The following is a 22,645-nucleotide window of genomic DNA, read 5'->3' on the forward strand; positions in this document are numbered from 1 at the left end:
GCCCCCCATGACCGCCATGTTGGGTGTCCCAGCACATGCGCGGCACCCCCGAGCCGGCCATGTTGGGTGCCCCAGCACAGGTGTGGCACCCCGGAGCCGCCATGTTGGGTGTCCCAGCAGGCCCGTGCCCACGCTGTGTCCATGTGTCCCCACCCCAGGGGTCTCAGGAGCCAGCAGGTCCTGGGACACGTATCCCCAGAAGTGTCCCTGTGTCCCCCTCTGGAGGCGCTGTGGCACAGGATGGACTCAGGAGGCAGACTGGAGTAAAAAGGGTCCTTTACTGAGGGCTGGGGGCCCAGGCCAGTCCAGCTGCCCGCAGGGTGTCCCCGGCTCAGCACTTGGAGTAGCGGCGGCGCACGGAGTCGCGGTAGAACTGGAAGATGGTGCTGGCGGCACGCTGGGCCGCGGCCAGGCACTGCTGCATCTGCACAGACCGGGGAGAAGGGCTGGCTGTGAGGGGCCCCCTGTGAGGGAATCCCGCACCCCAAACCCCCCCGGGGGTCTCTCACCTCCTCCACGGAGCAGCTGCCCTTGGTGGTGGCCATCAGCACCTTCCTGTCGCTGCTGGCGATGGCGAAGGTGAGGACGGCGCGTGCCTCCTGCGGGGACAGCGGTCAGGAGGGCTGGGGGGCACACCCAGAGCAGGCCCCCCGCCCATGCAGGGCTCACCTGCTCCTGTCGGGCCGTGGGGTCCAGCAGGATGGTGCCGTCGGGCTGCAGGGCGCAGGTGACCCCGCAGAAGAGGGCGGCCAGGGGCAGCCCCGCGTCCAGCAGCGCCATGCAGGCGGCGTTCAGGCAGCACGACAGCAGCTGGGCGCGTCAAGGGACCCACAGCAGCAAGAGCTCCCGTCCGCCCGCCCCCAGGCCGCCCCACAGAGGGAAGGATACGGAGCCGGCGTCGCTGAGCACCTGCAGCACCAGGGAGATGGCGGTGCGCGGGTGCAGCACGCCCAGCAGCACGGCCTCGCACGTCTGCCGCAGCAGCTGCTCCCGGCTGCGCTCCAGCACGCCTGCACAGCGGGCAGCCTGTCAGCTGGCACCCAGAGCCCCCTGCCCGGCTCCCCGGGGCTGCCCTGCCAGGGCACACCCAGGGGACGGTGCCAGGAGAAGGGACAAACTGCTGGGCACAGCGGGGCTGGGCACAGGGCAGGGCAGGGAGCCCCGGGCACAGCAGGGACAGAGCCAGCGTGGCGCTGGGCAGTGACAGCAGCAGGGAGGGCACTGACTGCCCACAGAACCGGGGCACCGCAGTGCCTTTGGTTGGTAAAAGGGGTCAGTAGTGAGGGGTTTGCTTGTGCTGCATGTGTGGGTTTGCCACCCAGCAAAACTGAACTAAAAAGCCGTAAATAAACCAAGTATCTTGACTCTGGGGGGAAGGACCTGGACTAGGACAGGATGGCAAGTCCCCACCTGGCAGCCCCACCTTGGGGCGCAGCAGCACCTCCAGCGCCGCCCGGTCCGGCAGCTCCTTGCTGATCTTGGCCTCTGCGGGGCCATAGAGCCCGGCCAGCACCGAGGTGTCACCTGGGCACACAGAGAGCAGAGCTCAGGTGAGGAGGCCACTCCCGGCAACAGGAGCCCCTGGCACCCTGCGGGAAGGGTGGGAACAGGACTTGCCAAGGGGAGCGGGGGAGCCCCGGGACGGGCAGCACGGGGCCTCTGTGAGGCAGAGAAGGGGATGCCTGGGATAGGCAGCACCACTGACACTGCGGGAAGAGCAGGGAAGGAAGGAGGAGCCCCGGGAAGCGGAGCCGGGTGGGCTGGGAAGGAAAGTCTCGGGAGGGGAAGGCTGGGAAAAGGAAAGGAAAGGAACGTAAGGAAAAAAAGGGAACCCCGGTGAGTAGATCCCCACAGACGAAGGGACGGGAAGGGAAGGGAAGGGAAGGGAAGGGAAGGGAAGGGAAGGGAAGGGAAGGGAAGGGAAGGGAAGGGAAGGGAAGGGAAGGGAAGGGAAGGGAAGGGAAGGGAAGGGAAGGGAAGGGAAGGGAAGGGAAGGCCCACAGACCCTGCAGGAAGGCGGCCGAGCCGTCGGGCCGCGAGAGCAGCCCCAGCTCGCAGGAGAAGGGCCGCAGCCGGCACAGCCCGTCCGCCACCTCCATCTCCACCGCCATCACCGCCGTCTGGCCGCTTCCGCCGCCGCTTCCGCTTCCGGGCCGCACGACAGCCAATCAGCGCCGGGCGTCGCGACAACCAATCAGCGCCAGGCGTCGCGCTGGGCCGCGCCCCTCGCCACACGGGGCCGGGCCGGCAGCGGAGGGAGGGAGGGTGAGTGAGGGAACAGCCCGGCCTTAGGGAGGGCACGGCAGGGACTGCGGCGGGAGGACAGGGCAGCGCGGGAACAGCCCGGTGACAGAGGGGACAGTGAGAGCAGGGACAGCCCGGGGACAGAGGAGAGAGCAGGGACAGCCCGGGGACAGATGGGACAGCCCGGGGACAGGGGGGACAGCAGGGACAGCCCGGGGACAGAGGGGACAGCAGGGACAGCCCGGGGACAGATGGGACAGCAGGGACAGCCCGGGGACAGGGCGGACAGCAGGGACAGCCCGGGGACAGAGGGGACAGCAGGGACAGCCTGGGGACAGGGGGGACAGCAGGGACAGCCCGGGGACAGAGGGGACAACAGGGACAGCCCGGGGACAGAGGGGACAACAGGGACAGCCCCAGGACAGGGGGGACAGCAGGGACAGCCCGGGGACAGAGGGGACAGCCCGGGAACAGAGGAGAGAGCAGGGACAGCCCAGGGACAGCAGGGACAGCAGGGACAGCCCCGGGACAGAGGGGACAGCAGGGACAGCCCGGGGACAGAGGAGAGAGCAGGGACAGCCCGGGGACAGATGGGACAGCAGGGACAGCCCGGGGACAGGGGAGAGAGCAGGGACAGCCCGGGGACAGAGGGGACAGCCCGGGGACAGCAGGGACAGCCCGGGGAGAGAGGAGAGAGCAGGGACAGCCCGGGGACAGCAGGGACAGCCCGGGGACAGGGGAGAGAGCAGGGACAGCCCGGGGACAGAGGGGACAGCCCGGGGACAGCAGGGACAGCCCGGGGACAGAGGAGAGAGCAGGGACAGCCTGGGGACAGTGAGAGCAGGAACAGCCCGGGGACAGCGCGGGCACAGCCGGGCCGCCGTCAGCCCGTGGGCACTGGCGGTGTGGGCAGAGCTCGCTGCTGGTCCGTTCCCCACCGCCTCTGAACACCCCTCCGGGCTCTGCGCTGGGCTCCTGGCCTCGGCAGAGGCGTGACTGTCCCCGCGCTGTGGGGCAGCGAGCCGCTCGGTGCGCTCGGGGCTGCCCGCAGCACACGGCCCGCGGCATCGCGACCCTTCTCTGTTCAATGCTGGCACACGGAGCCTGGCCATCGGAACGGCCCCAGGAGAAGGGGGAGACTGCGTCACGGACATGGCACAATTTTATTTCCTCCTTAGTTTCCTCCTCCTGACCCTCAAAGGGCGCCGGGATTTGTGGGCCCTCCTCCCCTCAGAGCGCCGGGTGCCGCGGGGCCGGGCCGGGGGCCGGCGGCTGCTGCCCCGGCGGGGCGCGGAGGGACCCTGGGCCAGCGCGTCCTCCTGCGGCCCGGCCGGGGCCCGGCGCTGCCCGGGGCCGCCGCGGGGCCGCTCCTGCCCGGCGGCGGCGCCGGGCGCGGCCGGGGGAAGGCCGGGCCCAGCCCCGGGTTCAGGCCGGCCGGGCGGCTGCCCCAGGCCGGGCCCTGCGGGGTCCGGGGCCAGGCCGGAGGTCCCGCCCGGCGAAGAGGGCCCGGCGCTGGCCGCGGGGCTCTGTGCCTCGTCCGGCTCGTCCTGCGGGGCCGGCGGTGAGCGCCGCCGCAGCCAGGCCTCCCGGCAGCCGTGCACGGCCACGTGGACGAGGCCGCGGATGAGCGGCGCGGTGTAGTCGCCCAGGTAGCGCTGCAGCATGTGCGCGAGCTCGGCCCTGTCCGGGCCGCAGATGCACAGCGTGGCCAGCGCGATGGTCTCCACCTGCCGCGCCTCCCACCAGTGCGGCCCGTAGATGGCGTCCAGGCTGTGCCGCAGCCAGGGCCGCACGGGCTCCAGCAGCCGCTCCTGGCCCTGCAGCAGCTCTGCCCACAGCTCCGCCGGGAACTCCTCCGCCGCCGGCTCGGCCGCGGCCCGCGCTGCCCGCGGCGCGCCCGGGCCGGTGCGGACCAGGCGGAACAGGGCGCGGCGGGCGCGGGCGGCGGGCGCCGGCGGAGCCGCGGCCGGGCCGAGCAGGCACTGCAGGAAGTCGTTGTGGCCCAGCACGGAGAAGCGGGCGCTGAGCACGGGGCTGGCGCAGCGCGGGCACGTGGCGCCGCCGGCCGTGTGGCGCAGCAGGCAGCCCAGGCAGAAGCGGTGGCCGCAGGGCACGGCGGCCGCGTCGCCCTCCACGCTGTGGCACACCGGGCAGTTCCAGTCCGTCTGCGTGGCCTTGCTGGGCGCCGGCGGGGCTGCGGGCAGGTACAAGGACAGCACGCTCCCCATGGCTGGCACCGGCCGCCGTGCTGGGCCCGCAGCTGCGCTTGGGGGTCTCGAAGGTCTCCTGCAGCCTCGGCGATTCTGGGATTCTCTAGCGCCTCCAGAGCATGTCACACACTGCGGAATGGAGAGAGGCCGTGGGCGCTGTGTTATGAGTAGAGAAGTTGCCCATTTTTTTAGAAGGTTGCAGAGTTCACGGGCTGGGCCAGTTGCTGCCAGGGTGGAGTTCTAACTGTTGTTGTAATCACCTGTTGTTAATAGTTTTTCGTTAACTACCTGTTGTTGATGGTCGGCAATTCCCCTTCTTGTCGAGTAACACCCTGCCGCTTCGCGGAGGATGGCACCCGGGATGGTGAAGAGGAGGGGAGTTGGCATGCAAATGAAGAAACCTTTCACCAAACCTAGCAAAAACCCCTAAAAACAATGAGCCAACATGGAATTGAGGGACTGATGTCTAGACGGGAGGAACAGAATCCAGTGTCCGCCAAGACCCTTTTTACTTTTCACCCTAATCTAAAAAGACGTTGGCTAGAAAGAGGACAGCGAATGTCCAACCGAAAAGCTGGGAATCCCCTGGTGCTCTGGTGGGGATGGAAGCCCCAGCTCTGCCCACAGACCATGGACACAGCTGCACCCTTTCTCCTCCTCCATGCCGCTCCTGGGAGCAGCGGCGGCGTGAGCGCGACCCGTGGGCTCTCCCCGCCCGAGCTGATCGCTCTTAATCAAGGCATTGAAGAGGAGAAAGATCTCCTGCCCTGTTTATTTCACACTGGCTGTCCTGGGGCACGCGGGGCACGAAGAAAGGCCCGGGCAGCCTGTGGGGACGGGGAGCGTCCGCGCGGGGCTCACCTGCAGCGCTGCCAGCACCTGCAGAACTGCCAGGGCCAGCCCGCGGCTCCAGGAGACGCCTGCTGCACTGTGCCGGCCCCAGAGCCAGGCAGGGATGCCACCTCACAGCACAGCCCCCGTGGTGTCACAGTCACAGTCACACACTTGGCTTGTCACCCTCCACCATCCAGCAGGTGACTGTGATGGTGATCACAGGGCTCTGGGGATGTGGGAAGAGATGAGGATCTGACCCCATGTTTCAGAAGGCTCATTTATTATGATATATATTACATTAAAACTATACTAAAGGAATAGAAGAAAGCATTTCATCAGAAGGCTGGCTAAGAATAGAAAAGGAAAGAATGATAACAAAGGCTTGTGGCTCGGACAGAGTCTGAACCAGCTGGCTGTGATTGGCCATTAATTAGAAACAGCCACATGAGCCCAATCACAGATGCACCTGTTGCATTCCACAGCAGCAGATAACCATTGTTTGCATTTTGTTCCTGAGGCCTCCCAGCTTCTCAAGAGGAAAAATCCTAAAGAAAGGTTTTTTCATAAAAGATGACTGTGACAGGTGACATTACAACAGGACAGTGGTCCCCACAGCATCAGGGGAAGAAGGGAAATCCTGATTCTTGTGTGTAACTGTTGTGTGTCCCTGCTGCTCTCAGCCACGCGCCTCAGTGTCTGTGTGCCCTGTCCCTAACCCTGGCTGAGGTGCCCTGAGAGGGGCAGCCCCGAGCCCACCCCAGTCACAGCTTCACAAGGAGACAGGGCTGGGTTGTCACCATGGTATTTTCTGAAAAATCCCTTTGCCAGGGTTTCTTCTCCAGGAAGCTGAGAGGCCTCAAAAAAGAATGAAAACAATAATTATCTGATTGCTTGGAATGTGGTCCTGGAGATCATTTACCAACAGGTGCATCTTTGGTTGGTTTCATGTGAGCTGCTTTAATTTAATGACCAATCACCATCAGCTGTGTCGGACTCTCTGAGTCAGTCATGAGCTTTCATTATCATTCTTGTTAAGCATCTGATGTATCCTTTCTCTTTTTCTTTAGTATAGTTTTAGTATAGCATAATAATATAATAAATATAAAAATATAATTGATATAATATTATATCAACCTTCTGAGAACATATCAACCTTCTGAGAACATGGAGTCAAATTCTCATCTCTCACCTCCTCCTCCTGGGGACCTCGCAAACACCACATTGGGTGGTTCCAGCGTGAGCCATGGGGCTCCCCAAAGGCACCCAGAGCAGTTTCAGCTCTCTGATCACACCCAGAAAGCACAGGCACCCTTCCTCCTGGGGATGCTCCTAAATCACAGAATCACAGCATGACCCAGGTTGGAAAAGACCTTTGGGACCATCAAGTCCCAGCTGTGCCCCAACAGCTCCTCATCAGCTAAACCATGGCACCGAGTGCCACGTCCAGGCTCTGTTAAACCCCTCCAGGGCCGGTCACTGCACAGCTCCCTGGGCAGCCCATCCCAGCACCCAGCCCCTCTTTCAGTGAGAATTGTCCCTGCTGCCCAGCCTGGCCCTCCCCTGGCACAGCTCAGCCCCATCCCAGTGCCCAGCCTGGCCCTCCCCTGGCACAGCTCAGCCCATCCCAGTGCCCAGCCTGGCCCTCCCCTGGCACAGCTCAGCCCATCCCAGCCCCCAGCCCCTCTTTCAGTGAGAATTGTCCCTGCTGCCCAGCCTGGCCCTCCCCTGGCACAGCTCAGCCCCATCCCAGTGCCCAGCCCCTCTTTCAGTGAGAATTCTCCCAGTGCCCAGCCTGGCCCTCCCCTGGCACAGCTCAGCCCCATCCCAGTGCCCAGCCTGGCCCTCCCCTGGCACAGCTCAGCCCATCCCAGTGCCCAGCCTGGCCCTCCCCTGGCACAGCTCAGCCCATCCCAGCACCCAGCCCCTCTTTCAGTGAGAATTGTCCCAGTGCCCAGCCGGGCCCTCCCCTGGCACAGCTCAGCCCCATCCCAGTGCCCAGCCTGGCCCTCCCCTGGCACAGCTCAGCCCCATCCCAGTGCCCAGCCTGGCCCTCCCCTGGCACAGCTCAGCCCATCCCAGTGCCCAGCCTGGCCCTCCCCTGGCACAGCTCAGCCCATCCCAGTGCCCAGCCCCTCTTTCAGTGAGAATTGTCCCTGCTGCCCAGCCTGGCCCTCCCCTGGCACAGCTCAGCCCATCCCAGTGCCCAGCCTGGCCCTCCCCTGGCACAGCTCAGCCCATCCCAGCACCCAGCCCCTCTTTCAGTGAGAATTGTCCCTGCTGCCCAGCCTGGCCCTCCCCTGGCACAGCTCAGCCCCATCCCAGTGCCCAGCCCCTCTTTCAGTGAGAATTCTCCCTGCTGCCCAGCCTGGCCCATCCCCTGGCATAGCTCAGCCCCATCCCAGCACCCAGCTCCTCTTTCAGTGAGAAAGAACATATCTTATGAAAATTCCATTTGTTAGGATCTTTACTCCTGAGAAGCTGGGAAGCTTCAGCTTCTCCATGTTTTGGTGCTTTGGAATGTGATTTGGAGAACTGTTTACCCAGCATGTGAATTGTTTTTACTTGATGACCAATGACAGCCACCTGTGTCAAGACGCTGAGCAGTCACAAGATTTTAGTATCATTCTTTTCTATTCCTTGCTAGCCTTCTGATGAAATGCTTTCTTTTTCTTTAGTATAGTTTTAGTATATAATTTCCTGTTACTGTAATATATATCATAAAACAATGAATCAGCCTTCTGAAACAAGGAGTCAAGATTTTCGTCTCTTCCGATTTCCTGTAATGAGTACAGCTGTAACAGAATTTCAGGCTTAGGAGAGAAATTTCCCCCTTCAAAATTAAGCAATAGCTGTAGATGAAAAGACACATCTGTCCCTTGAGAGAGGACAGGTACAGGCTCTTTAATAGCATCAAGCCAAGGTCAGGGTGGATAAACATGTTTTCTGTCACTAAACTGGCTGTAAGCAATGCAGGAATGCCAACGAGCATCACAGAAAACTGTTTTTTCCTCTCTGCTGTGGCATTAACCACAGCACTCAATCATGTCAGTTACCAAACACAGATCTGAGTTTCCCCCAGCACAACTGCAAGCCAAGGAGAAAAACTGCACGTTATACATTTAACTTCCTACAAAGTACAACTTGTGCTTAGTTGCTGCCTTTTCCCCTCTAAAAGTTATAAAAAAATTTTTCCAAGAGGAATACAAAATAATCCATGGTACAACATTTGTTCCACTTATAAAGACATGAAGATCTTATTTATGTCTTCTGTAAGTCAGAGTACAAAACAGTATGAATACAGTAGAAGTTTTCTTTACATCATCAGTACGGCAACTTTTCAGGTGTAAATGTCAGCCTCCTCTTTCCAGAAGGGCTCAACTTCCAAACAGCATTTTTTTTTGAGAGCGTGAATTTGAACAAACCCTCCAAATGCTGACAACTTATGGAATGTGTACTCAGGAAACCCGCAACTGCAAAGTATATTAAAACGTGTAAAAACACAAATAATTTAAGGCCGACAACTGCTCATCTCTAGTCTCTTTCAAGCTGATTGCAGCCCTTTATTTCTCCCCGGTGACCGCCCGCGGGCAGTGCCGTGGCTCAGGAGAGGCAGGAGGGGCTCGGGCCGGCCCTGCAGAGCAGGAGGGCTCCGGGAGCGCCCGGCCGGGCAGCGCTGCGGGCACGGGGCGTGCCGCGGTCCCTCAGTCGCTCTCGTACTCCTCGATCCTCAGTTCCTCCTCCTCCAGGAGGGCCTGCGCTGCCACGGGCTGCGGCTGGCTGCTGGGCAGGTCGCTGCCGCTGGACTGGCTGGAGGGAAGCGCCTCGGGGTCACCATCGCCGTGGGACAGCTCGGGCACGCCGGGGTCCTTGTCACCCAGAGCCTCCAGCTGCAGCCTGCAGAGCACGGGGGAGCGCCCTGAGCAGGGCACAGGCTGCTCCCAAACCCTCTGAGCAGGGCACAGGCTGCTCCCAAACCCCCTGAGCCGGGCACAGGCTGCTCCCAAACCCCCTGAGCAGGGCACAGGCTGCTCCCAAACCCTCTGAGCAGGGCACAGGCTGCTCCCCGGGCACAGGCTGCTCCCAGAGCCCCTGAGCCGGGCACAGGCTGCTCCCAAACCCCCTGAGCAGGGCACAGGCTGCTCCCAAACCCTCTGAGCAGGGCACAGGCTGCTCCCCGGGCACAGGCTGCTCCCAGAGCCCCTGAGCCGGGCACAGGCTGCTCCCAAACCCCCTGAGCAGGGCACAGGCTGCTCCCAGAGCCCCAGAGCCCCTGAGCAGGGCACAGGCTGCTCCCAGAGCCCCGTGCCTCATTCCCTCCGGCAGCGGCAGTGCCCAGGAACACACTGTGCTCTCCAGCAGGACACCTGCATTTCTCTGCACTACTGAACAGATGAAAAGGATCACGGTGCTGTCAGCATGGTGTCACCCCTCGGATCAGGCACTGTGACACCCCGCCAGCTTATTAATGCAGATACAAAATGTCAGTAACCACCAGCAAGCTGCAGGGCAACTTAGAAGGGACAAGGAAGTTACAGTTAATTTGAGAAACGTCACACCTTGTGGCACAGACCAGGGGGATTACAAATAAATACACCCTTTAGGGACACTCTCCTTCCTCCCTGACTAACAACCAAAACGGCTTTTCATGCAACAGCTGGGGAACAGGGAAAGAAAGCTTGGAAATTCTCAGTTAAACTCAGCAGCAACACCAGGGACAAGTAGGAGATGCTTTGTCAGAAGCCTCAACAAACTCTGTCCTGGTTAGGAGATAACAGTTTGTCTCACTGCAGCTGTGAACTTGATTGTTTGCTAAAACCACACCAACAAAGGTTCACTCTAAGCAGTCTTACAGGCAAAACTTCTACCAGATGAAATCAGTACAGCTATCTGATTTCAGATTAAATAAACCTTTAAAAATATTTTGTCTTTGAATGTCACATCACAGACTTATGTAAATGAAAGGACTCTTCCCCTTGATATATGACACTTTTTAACTGCAGACACAAGTTCAGCTTACCTCCCAAAATGTCTTTTCAGTGGCAGCCTCCCCACGTCTTGGATAAAAGCAATTTGAGCTAAGAACAGAGAGCCACCAGTATCATATCAGGTAGATCATAATGAACAGACAGCTGGGCATACCAGAAAATAAACACTGGCCTTAGCTGAGTGTTCCTGTACACATTTGAAATATTTTAGATACCGTAACACTGTGTATGTAACTTTGCCCCCCACAAACTGTTACAGTTTACCACAGCATATTTACAGACTACACACAACATTGCAAATCCCTGACATTTGTCCCTTGTGTATTTATCACGTAGAGCTGTTCTTCCACAGCCTACAAAATTCACTCATCCTGATGTCAAGGCCTTAGTTAAGACACGATGCTTTTTATTATAAACAATTAACAACAGCATAACTGACCCAGCTCTCTAAATACTAATTTTTGCATTATGTACCACACAAAGTAAATTTTTCTGCATGAACTGTTTGCTAATGAATTATCTCAGATTTAGCTTTTTTTTTTTAATGCACTGCAAACTGGAATTTTGCTTCTTTTATGTCTGAAAGGCTTTTTTGAGCTGTTGTGTGTTGCTGTTACTGGAAAGGTGTAGGATCATATTCACAGGAACATGGATGTGTACTAAATGAACTAGTCCAACCTTCTGGAACTAAAGAAGGAGTCATCTTTGTGGATAAAAAAATTGATGTTGCAAGAAGAAAGAAGAGGCAGAACAGTTGCTGGCAGACACAGGGGTCTCAACCCCAGTAAAATGATTCTTACAGCTTCTACCAACTGGATTAATAAAAGGATGTGTGCTTGCCTTGTGGACAAAGCAGAGCTGCCAATTAAACAATGCATGACTGTGTAGACCAAGACAAGAAGTGAATATAAATTATGTTTAGAGGCACAATAAATGGCTTTTGCTTGATTGACATTGAATCATGCAGAGTCCTTTGTCTTCTCAGAAGGGTCTCAGTAAGCAATGAAGACCCAGTCAGTATTGGCTGCTGGGTTTCCAAGCCCTAAATCCAGAGAGCACCTCAACCACTGCAGTCTGACCAACCTACCAGGGCAGCTTTAATTTTGGCTCTGGTACTGGGAGCATCTTTGGGCATCACCTACATAACATTTGCCAGGAGAATGTTTTATGCTGAGGCAAAAACATAAACAGTATTGACCTTTAGGCTTGTGAAATCTGTCCGTGTTTCAACTGCAAAAACACTCCAAGACCAGGAGTTACCTTGATCCATCTTACCTTGATTTCTCATTGGGTTTGCTAACATAGCAAGGTAAGGCAGCAGCTCTGTCTGAAGGCACTCAGGTGGTAAACAGAAGCTTGAGAACAGGGATTTTGCAGCAATGCAATTTTCCTGATACTGTAAGAGGTGAAAAAACAGGTAAACTGAAAAAACAGGTAAAACATTAAGAATGTAGATGTTCTGTACCATAACACACAGACTTTCTTCCTGCCTGCTACAGGGAGCTACTGAAAAATGAGACCAGATAAAGAAAAGGTAACCAGTTAACATGCCAATCTTAAAATGGTAGAATCCTTCAAATTTGCCTTTTACTGGGCATTAAAATAAAATAAAAAAAATCCTTGATTATAGAATTCTCAGCCCATCCAGGCCAATGTTTTTTGCCAATGTATTAGTTCAAAAGTAAAAAAATGCCAAGACCTGCTGTGTCATCTGAACGAGCTCTTTCTGATAAACACATAAACCATGAGAGCAGGCATTTCTTACACTTATACAACGGTTCAATGTGCTTCAAACTGCACAAAACCAGACTCAGTTCTAGGAACACTTAACAGCACTTAGTCGTCTCTCTATTAATTTAGGATTAACACTCTCCCAGACACATGCCAGCTTGGACACAGGCATCAGAATTTGTCACTGGCCTCCAATTTATTTTTACATTAAAGGAGTGATGCAAACTACTCTTCTAGCAAGTGCTTTATACAACCAGATTATCTCAAAATAGGGTATTTTGTAGCAGACATCTTTTATGAGAAATCTATTCTTTAAGATTTTTCCTCTTGAGAAGCTGAGAGGCCTCAGAACAAAATGTAAACACTGATTATCTGCTGCTGTGGAATGCAACAAGTAGATCTTGAACTGGCCCATGTTACATGTTTCTAATTAATGGCCAATCACAGTCAGTTGGCTCAGACAGAGAGTCTGAGACAGAGCCTTTGTTATCATTCTTTCTTATGCTATTCTTAGCCAGCCTTCTGATGAAATCCTTTCTTCTATTCTTTTAGTATAGTTTTAATGTAACATATATAATAAAATAATAAATCAGCCTTCTGAAACATGGAGTCAGATCCTGGTCTCTCCCCTCACCCTAAGATCCCTGTGAACACGGTCACATTATTTGACAAGTTCAGCAAGTCAGTGATCACATTCGATGTACACTACTCAACAGTCACACCTTAGGGAAAAAAGAATTAAGGAAAAACAAATGAAGGCTTTACCTTTTTGTTGATCAGAAACCACTGTGGCTTGTGTAAGGGTCGGAAGCCCATGCCCCCCTGCTGGTGGGCAAAGGCCCTGGAGGTGTTGGAGTGGATCACCCCGCGCGTGGCCACCGAGGCACTGTAGCTCTCCATCACCAGCCGTGCCTGAGGGACAGACGGGGCCTTGGGTGAGCTCCAGGCAGCTCATCTGCACTCAAACACACACGGCATGCACAGCCCTCTGCAGCCTAGATTACTGCAAAGCTTGTATTCAAAGCAGCTGAGAAAAGAAACAGCTTGATTCCTTTTCTTAGTACAAACGTATTCTACTCAAAAATACTTTGTGGAGTATCCTACAAACACTACAACCCATGGTAGTAAAATGCTGACAGAAGCTGGACAAAACATTGGCTCTGCATCTCTTCTGCAGCTGATTCAGCATTCATTAACAATTCAAATCACTCACACCCCAAGTTTGCAGCAAATTCCCAAAAATGCAGTGACAAGTTGAGAGCTCAATATCAAAGCACTTAAAGACAAGTGTGTGCCTATACAAAGATGACACTTACACTCCAGTTGCTGCAAAGGACGTCAGCAGTGCTCAAATAGTCGCTGGCCCTCACCACATCATCTATGTCAGAAAAAAAGTCCACGTAGTTCTGGTGAAGGTATAGATTGAACATGCTTCCAGACATATGTGATTTCTCCACAATTTCCTGTCAGGAAGAAGAAGAGTTTGGGTTTTACAGGGGGTAAGGAAAAGGACCCTTGTACAAAAAGCTGTGATACACCTAGGTCAGGGAGCTGGGACACAAATCCCGTGCAGCGATGCCCAGACACAAGGGGCTGGTTTGCTCCCTCCCAGGTGAGTGATTCCCTGACTCAGGCTGAGGGCACACCAGGTGAGAGCAGCAAGGACCCCATGTGGCTGGGCACCTGCAGCACTCCTGTGGGGCCCAGCTGAACTCTGGGCCATTGCAGCAGTACCTCAGGCTGGATGAGCAAGGTGTCGCGGCGCTGTCCAGACAGGTGGGCAGGCAGCTGAGGGCACTCTGCTTCTGACGCTGCCTCTCCTGAAAAGGATTGCACAGGCTTTATGTTCACAAATGTTGGCAACTGCCAGCTCCACCAGCAGTAAATTACAGCCTTTTCCATCCCAGTAAGCCCTGGGACAGACACAGGTATTTCATTATTATAGTCAATACTACACAGCCATCAACACACAATTAGCTGCATTAAGCTTCATGTAACAAACCTAACAACATAATTTTTGTATTCCCTCACCTCAGTACTTCTCCTCAGCTGGTTTTGGAGCCAGTACTGGGAATTACCACCAAAATGTGCATAGCCAGTGGCATGAGGGACCCTGATGTAGCTGATTTTGTGCTGTTGTGACTGACCAAACATCCCAGACAGAACCCATCCAAAGCCTTACTTTAGCAACTCCAGCTAATAGCAGCTGACGTGCTTTGCCCATTGAAAGGGAGAATAACTCAAAGTTTTCTTACTTTTGCAATAAATAATTTTCCCCAGAGCATGGAAAAGAAAAATGGATGCATCCTTGCCACCAATTGCTTGTATCTCCTGGTCTTCTGAGGTATCACATTTACTTTTCTTTCTTACTTTGGATACTCCTGTTTCATCACATTTTATTGTGGAGCTCTTCTTCTTCTTTGACCAAAATTCTTTCTCCAATGAGCAGCCTATTAATAAAATAAAAAACAAAATCAAGACAGAGTACATGATTCTCCAGGAGTTTTCTATAATTCCACTGCTAATGTTCTGTATGAACAAATAGTACTAATAAAAGGAACACAACAGGCTATATAAATGGGAGCACTGTGAGAAAACTCATTCATTAGTCAGTCACCTAAATTAGCATCACTCATTACCTTAATTCCACTTCTGTCCCTTGAGCCACAGCTGAGGTACCAAGTACTTTTCTGAACAACAAACAGCTGTCTTTGAAAAAAACCTTCAGGCTTATCCCTTCAAGTTCTGACACATTCCCCACTTGACATGTTTAAATTTCATGTTTAAAAGCACAAGTACAAATATTTGTAAATTATATTTCAGTTACATACTGTTATTTCAGTTACATCCTGCTTACTTATCAATTTTGTCTCCTACTGGCATTATCTGTACAATAACCTTCCTCCCTGAAATATAAGTGGCAAAGAAAACCTTTTATTTAGACGATTCTTTCAATTGCCCACTATCTTCTACAAAGTTTTGAACCTCATGAAATAAAACCCTTATTCTACTCTAAGTTAATAAACTTGAAAATTTTCACCCACTATTTCATTTTGTGGCATTTGAATGTTCCTTACTGAGCTAAGATAAATGATCCTTAGGTTTTCATCTCCTTTTCTCCCACAATTACCATGGATGTATTTTACCCATTAATAGTGTTACAAAATGAATGTATTAATGGTGCTTACACAGATACACACCTGAAGAAACACACTTTATGTACATAAAAACAAATGCTGCATGCTCAGGAGACCAGCAAGGAGATGGGGAATCTCCCAAACTTGCACAGTATCACCCAACTCACTGAAATACCAATCACTCACCTCACTGAAATACCTGCACAGCCACAGATGTTCTGTTCAAACATCTTCTCAATGTTAGGGAAAATGTGAGAGGAGAATGCTTAGCGTGCACTCCAAAGTTCACACACCAAAGCTCTGAAGACATGCCTTTATTTTCTCCCCAGCTCTAACTACCATGGTTTTACATTTCTAAAGAAACTTATTTAAAACTACACAAACTGGTTATTTTAACATTATTTAGATTTTCTGGAGGATGCGTCCAGCAGTGAGACGCTGCATGCTTTTCTCAGATATCACCAATCTAACATTCACTCATTCCAATGGCAGCAAACACAAATAGCAGAGATACCAGGAGGAAAAGAGGGCATTTAATCAAATCACATCGGCACAATGCACATGTGTCATGGTTTAAGCCCAGCCTGCAGCAGCTGAGCCCCACTCACGCCCCCACACACCCTGTGTTTATTCCTGCTCCACAGAAGCGTGTCCAGAACGTTTCTGCAACTCACCCACCTGTGCTGCAGCTGTGAACAGAACCTGTTTTCAGCAGAAATGGTCAAAATATCACCCCACCTAACAAAAGCTTAATTTTTACCTTTTGTAGAGGAAAACTGAAGGCTGTTTATTGCACTTCTTATGTCACCTGAACAGCCTCTGCAAAGCAACTCCAGAGAAGTTCTATCAAGGGTGTAATTCTCTCTGTTCTACAAGGAAAAACAGCAATATAAGAAACAGGAAAAACAGCAATATTCAAAGCAATACAAGAGCAGGAAAAGGAGTATTTAAACATGGCTCTGGGAACCCACCCCTGACACACGCCACGAACAGACACATGAGGAACCACCATGTGCTCAAAATACGGAATACTGTGAACTTTAAAAAACTTAATTTGTTTAAGCATACTGTCACAATTTATATAACAATATTAAAGAGAAAAATGTACATAATTCTTTGCAAGGTGTCACTCAATATGATACTGCTTGTAATCTAAACAGTTCAGGAACAACACAAGATTTAGGTTCATGACCTCTTCTGGCCTTGCTGGATACATGAAAGATTATATCTCTTCCTATTGTTTGTTTCATTTATGTAATTACTGTAATAACCAGAGTAATTTTCAGAAGCAATTTTGTAGACTTGGACCACAGATCAAGTGAAACTAATATTAAAGACAAGGTATCTTTCCAGCTTGTTCCTTGCTTTCTGGTGCCCTGGGGAAAAAGCGTTTTTTTGTCTTTGGGCAGATGTGGGGTTCTGCTATCAAAGATCAAATACAGCAACAAAAATAACATTTTTATGTGGTCCTAGCCCTGCCCAGAAGTTAAGAACTTTGAAAACTTACCATACTGGCTTCTGCTGCAGCTATTCGATTGAGAACTTTCATCATATTTGTTGGTGCAATAGGCTTGAAACTGTTGAATTTCATTAAAAAAAAATTAATTCGTTTCTAACCTCTCAGTTATCTGTACCATGTTTAAATGAGGTAGAAGGTCTCACCTAATATTGCATATACACAACTCCTCTACAATTTCAGCGGGGAACAGGGACCTCTGGTTGCTGTCTCCACTGAAGTTATCTGAGATTATAAAGACCAGGGGGCACCTACTCCTGCGAACAAAACTCCTGCATAGCAGAACAACAAAACATGATTAATATCAAGCTGCAATTTTGCAGGTTGCTAAAGCTCACAATTAACAACTCGTTTGCCACTGACCTGAGGATTTCATGCAGGCTGCCAGGATCTCTGTAGAATTGGTTAGGAATGTCCTGTCCAAAACAAAGAGCTGCTGTCATGGCATGCAGATGTAAATACTCTCCTCCACAGACTGATCTTCATGGCACACAACACTGCCACACATTTTTAACTCCTGGTTTCCTTGCTGTCAACTACATTTAAACACAGCTGACATTGGACAGAGGAGCAGCAGAGGGAAACAAAGCCAAAGCACAGTGTGTCTCATTAAGGAAAAGGATCATCTACACAGAAATGCTTTCTTGCTGTCTCAGTTTCCCACAGCCTTGGGTGATGACACTGCCTGTGGACAGGAGTCTCACCCAGAGGACAAACACTCCAGGAAGCAGCTCCCTTAGGGAAGAGGGCAGGACCCATCTGAGGTGTGACAGGACGTGCACAAGAAGGTGACTGAATAAAGATAAATCTCAGAGAATCTACTTCCTAAATTCTACAGTACATCACATTACCCTGCCAGAATTTCTGTCTGGTTTGGTCTTGAAAGTTTACAGACAACTTGAGTACCAAGTTCTAAAATTTCTCTTGGGAAAGGAATTGAAAAGTTCAGAAAGAAATTGCTATTGAAGCACACTTCTACACAAGTACAAATAAAAGCCTTGTCCTGTACCTGCCCACATACCTCAGTTCACACCTGTGCCCTGAACAACACCACCTGTGTAAAACCAGGCAGAAAGTGCTAAATTTCAACTGCTCCTGCCTGTGTTCATTCTCAAGTGTACCCTACACCCTCCTGCATCATTAAAGAACAGGAACAGTGCTGTGTTTTCCACTCTTCCTGTTTATACACATACATTCTTCTAGAAATTAAATAATCCAGAAATGTGGGAATGACTTCTCAACGTGGATCTACTTTTTGATACTCTGTTATGCATCTCTGTGCTCACACCAGACTCCCATTTCTGCCTCACGACTTGCTTCTGTGGCATAACTAACTACAGGCAGGAGGTGGCTCTAGACTGCTGCAGAGACACAAACAGCAATGAAGATCTCACCTGCAGTAAGGCAGGCTAACTTTGGGAAACACCAATCCAGTATCTGAGGCTAGTCAGCAAGCCAATATTACAACAAAAGGTACTGTTTGAAACACAACATTGCACAAGTTTTCACTTACTTCAATAAGAATAAGCTTTTTATCATTTTCTGAGGACTCCCCAAGCATCTGAAGTTTGTTATACTTATTTGCTCTTAATAGAAAATCTTGAAAGAGAGCTGCTTGGGCCTGACTCGGAAACGTATGAAAATTTGAGTCTGAAAAAGAAAACTAATTAAAAATATGTATTCTATATTATGCCAAGTAAAATATAAATACCCACACGAGCTAATACCCACCCATGCTATTTTCTGACAGCAGCACTGAACAAGCCCTTTCACAAATATGTGACAAACACAGGAGAATTTTTAAAGGGGTGTAATTCAATTGAGAACCCAGACAGAGACACTTACCTGTTTTCATTCATTTGGTTCAGATTACATCCAGGCTATTACAGAGGTCTCTATATTGATTTGAAATGTCAATTATTTTGGATGAAACACTGTAAAAAAACCTAAACCCCTTCCAGATAAAAGCCTCAGAAAGATTCTCATTAAACACTAAGGAATGGAGTTACATGGATGTGGATCTGATTTCATACGTGACAGACAGAAATGAAGCAAAAATACAAGACAGAAAACCCACAAAAGTAACTGGAAGGGGAAATAAAAGGTTAAAAAGATAAACCCCCAAAACACTTACCGTGGCCAAACATGCTCCTCAAGTCTTCCTTTGTGAAGTCTAGAGAGAGTGGATTGGTCCATTCTTGCACCTGAAGGCCAAGATCTCTGGCTAGAATGTGCAGAGTTGCTGTTTTTCCACAGCCAGGAGGGCCAGTCAGCAGCAAGACAGAGCCACCCTGACACAGAGATATAAAACACAATCACAGATGTGACAGATTAAGACTGACCGCTGGCTAAGGATGAATACTGGTTGAGCTTTCCCTGTTTCTCTGGCAATGATCCTCCCTCCCAGTGAAACCCCAGCCTCACATCTTCTGCTGTTAATTCACCTGCTGAGTGCTCAGACAGAGAGAACCAGGCCAGGACTCTGAGACCCTGGCTCAGTTCCTACTGCCTCTGGTAAATAAACTGCATGTGACTGCCAACACAGCAGACACTCACCTGAAGAACCAGCTCTGGAAAACACCAGGCAAGGCTGGCAATTTGTGTCTAAGAATGCCTCTTATCAATTGAAATTAAAAACATCCTTACACCAGCTCAGTGCAACTGGAGATGTGTCACGAGACTTAAAAATCAACCTGGCAGATCAAACGTAGCTTCAAGCACACACTGAATAGTTGTGGTTTATGACTGGATGCCAGAAAACAGTATTTCTGAGCAAAATCAGAATCCACCTCTTAGGAGCTTAAGCCCAAAATAAATGTATGGCCTCTAACCCATGTTCTTAGAGTATTTCTTACAATGACACACAGTCACTATCTCCCTCAGCTGAGGTTTCTCTCTGAACCTGAAATTGCACCCATCGTTTGTACGGTCTGATGCCTCCAGTTACAATTTTAGCAAGTTTACCTGTTTTGGCTGCCTCTGAAATATGTGTGTTTTTAACCAGGTTTCAACTTCCTCAATTTTCTTCTTTTGCACAGCAAGGTCATTCTGAAACAAGGTTAAAATACGTGAAAGTTTTATATATATATATATATATATATATATATACATACACACAAAACTACTCTTGGTTTCTAATGATGAAATTAAAAAATAGAATAAATGCTGGATAAAATATCAACAGACATGCTGGTGTGTGTTCCAGTTGTGTGCGCCCTGCAGAAGCACTGCCACAGTTAAGGATGATCATCCTGTTTCCTCAAACAATCAGTTTTCCATTCCTTGCAGTCAGGAAATAATGAGCTATTTATTATTCTTTAAGTGGTAACACTACAAGCTTGTCTGTGTCAGGATACTCCATGGCTCCTGCTGGAGCTAGTCTTGTACTTTTTTTACTCTCCTGCAGAGGGTTTTGTAAGTTCTGCAAATCCCACATTGCTGGAGCTAGCCCTTTTTACTTTTTCTACTCTAATACTGCAGAGATTTTTGTAACTTCTGCAAATCCCACACTGCTGGAGCTAGCCCTTTTTACTTTTTCTACTCTAATACCGCAGAGGTTTTTCCAAGTTCTGCAAATCCCACATTGCTGTGTTTCCCCAGTGCTTGGAATACCAGATGTGTCTGGGACTCAGTAACAGCTCTGAGAGTTTCCAAGTGGACCGACAGGAAACAACACCTCGTGAGCAGCTCTTGCTGCTCGGAAAGGCAGGGGAACGCGTGTCTGCCACAGGGAGAGCTCTCTGGGGTGTGTGGGGCAGTGCAGTGACGCAGGAGCCCTGTGCTCCATCAGAGGGGCTGTGGGGCAGCCTGGCGCAGAGCACAGCCCGTCCCGCGGCGCGGCAGCTCTCGCACCTGGCTCTCGGGCCGGTATCGCTCCACCCACGGCAGCTGCTCCGGGGCCTGCCCGCAGGGCGGGTCCGCAGCTCCCGGCTGGGCTCTCTTCCTGCGCGGCGCCGCGGCTCGGCTCTTCTCCGCCGCGGGGCTCGGGGCTCGCTGCTGCCGCCGCTGCTGCTGCCCGCGGGCTCTGCCGGCGCCGCCCCTGCGCGGCCTCACGGCGGCGGCACACGGGCCCGCGCTGCCCAGGAAGCCGTCCAAGGGGTGTGCCAGCCACTCCGCCACCTGCAGGAACACAGGAACACAAACCCGGGGCTAGGAACGCAGCGCCCTCCTGCCCTCAGCCGGGCACAGCCAGCCCCGGAGAACGGCACATTTTCCGAGGCCAGCCTGGGACACTGGGAGGTGTCCCTGCCATGGCAGGGGGGGCACTGGCTGGGATTTGGTCCTTCCAACTGCAGCTGCTCTGGGGTTCTGTGATTCACCTGCATGAAAAAGAAAGCTGCATCATTATGCCAGGAGTATTCTGCAGCAAACTGGCAAATCACCACAAGGTGAGAACTCCACAAACACACGTCCAACCTAATTAAAGATTAATGGAGAAGCGGCGTCAGCTTACTCAGACCACTTTTATATGATGGCAATGCTTACACTGTCTCTGTGTAGTCTTCAGTATGTGGCACTTTTCCCCCACTTAAAAAAAAAAAATTATAATGCAAACATTGGTACATAAAGGTTATAAACATTTGGCAGAGGACACAGTAAAATCAGGGAGTGTTTGCTGCCCTGGGCAGCTTGGTGGAAGCAGAGCCCGTGGCAGGACAAGGAGCAGTGCTGTGGCTAAGATCTCTTTGTCTCATTGTTATCAAATGTCTGTGTTTGGCAGCCCCAGTGCTGCAGGCGAGGCTCAGTGCCACCTGCACAGCCCCGTGCTTCTGGCCAGCTCTGGGGCTGGCACCGCACCCAGCTGCACTCTCAGAGGGGCTGGGAAGCTGGGGAGTGGGGTGCATTATGGCAAGTTTTGGGGGTCTCTCCTCCTCACAATGCGACCACCCTGGGCAGTGCTGGGGCCCAGAGCCACACCCCAAATCCCCCCGGGAGCCTCTGTGAGGTGGGGAACATTGTCAGAGGTGGTTCCTGCCACCCCAGGGGAGCAGGAGCCTCTGCAGATTCAGGAGAATGAAAGGGAGAAGCCCACTTGTCTCAGAGTCCATTGCGTGGCTGCTTCTCGGATGTTTCTGTGTGTGAGAGGCAGGTCGTGCCCCGACCTGGAGCTGCCCACTGCACAGACTGCGCCCTGAGGATCTCAGATTCCCCCCTGTGACTGAGACCGCGCCCAGATCCGTGTCCTTTCCTGGAGATCTCTTTCTCAGGTATGTCCGTACATCTCTCGCCGTGTCCTGCTGCTGCCTGCGGCACTGCTCACTGGCACTAACACCTCCCAGCACTGGTTCCAGTCTCCTCTCTGACAGTTTGGGAAGCCGGGGGTGTGGGGTGGTTTACGGGAGGTTTTGGGGGTCCCTCCCGCACCTTGTGACTCAGACGGAGCTTCCCTGACGAGCTGCGTCTGTCCCGGGACAGAGCGGCGGCGCCGGCACCGTCACTGCCACACTCACCGCCTAAGGAGCAATTTGCAGCCACCACCCGCGACATCCCCGTGAAATTTAAAAATCAGAGCCCCTCTGGTTTCTACTGAGAGGGATTCCGTTTGGTGTCCCCCCCCCCCCACAGGCAGTGACACCAAACCGAATCCCTCCCAGTAAAATCAGAACAACCCCCCCTGAAACAGCACAAACACCGAGCCCACGGATGAACGACCCGGCCACCGAGACTCCTTATTTATAAAGAATAAACATTCTTTAATAAATGACACCCACCTCCGCCGGCCGTCCTGGGCCGCTGCCGGACATCCTCGGCCGGGGGAGCCCCGGCTGGAGATCCAAGGCCAGGGGAGCGGGTGCCGCGGGACCCGGAGCGGCTGCGGGGGCAGGAAGAGCCCCGCGTGGCCCGTCTCGGTGTGCCGGTGTCCCGGGAGCTGCCGGCGCTGCGCTCCCGGCCCGGCGCGGCCGCGTCCCCTCACACCGTCGCACAGGGGTCCTTCCTCCCCGCCGGCTCTCAGCTGTCCGCGCAGCGCCGGGCGCGGGCGGTGACGCC

At 52.5% G+C, this 22,645-nt stretch overlaps 2 protein-coding genes across 2 annotated transcripts; both read right to left on the reverse strand.

The window, feature by feature from the left end:
* Nucleotides 1-259: 259 nt before the first annotated feature.
* On the reverse strand, nt 260-2,131 carry EXOSC5 (exosome component 5). The gene is made up of 6 exons (XM_058044148.1): nt 2,006-2,131; nt 1,411-1,524; nt 889-1,010; nt 670-810; nt 510-599; nt 260-424 (listed from the first exon to the last, which is right to left on the reverse strand). Exons 1-6 carry the CDS (start codon nt 2,109-2,111, stop codon nt 332-334), a joined length of 666 nt encoding a protein of 221 aa, XP_057900131.1. The 5' UTR covers nt 2,112-2,131; the 3' UTR covers nt 260-331.
* A 6,007-nt stretch (nt 2,132-8,138) lies between these two features.
* Nucleotides 8,139-22,583, reverse strand: RAD17 (RAD17 checkpoint clamp loader component). The gene is made up of 16 exons (XM_058044167.1): nt 22,369-22,583; nt 20,510-20,776; nt 19,622-19,705; nt 18,792-18,948; nt 18,171-18,307; nt 17,021-17,073; nt 16,804-16,929; nt 16,649-16,718; nt 15,902-16,010; nt 14,260-14,454; nt 13,739-13,824; nt 13,321-13,467; nt 12,770-12,916; nt 11,549-11,669; nt 10,306-10,363; nt 8,139-9,182 (listed from the first exon to the last, which is right to left on the reverse strand). Exons 1-16 carry the CDS (start codon nt 22,399-22,401, stop codon nt 8,990-8,992), a joined length of 1,983 nt encoding a protein of 660 aa, XP_057900150.1. The 5' UTR covers nt 22,402-22,583; the 3' UTR covers nt 8,139-8,989.
* Nucleotides 22,584-22,645: the final 62 nt, after the last annotated feature.

This window comes from Melospiza georgiana, chromosome Z, assembly GCF_028018845.1.
Source record: "Melospiza georgiana isolate bMelGeo1 chromosome Z, bMelGeo1.pri, whole genome shotgun sequence".
Taxonomy (NCBI): Eukaryota; Metazoa; Chordata; class Aves; order Passeriformes; family Passerellidae; genus Melospiza; species Melospiza georgiana.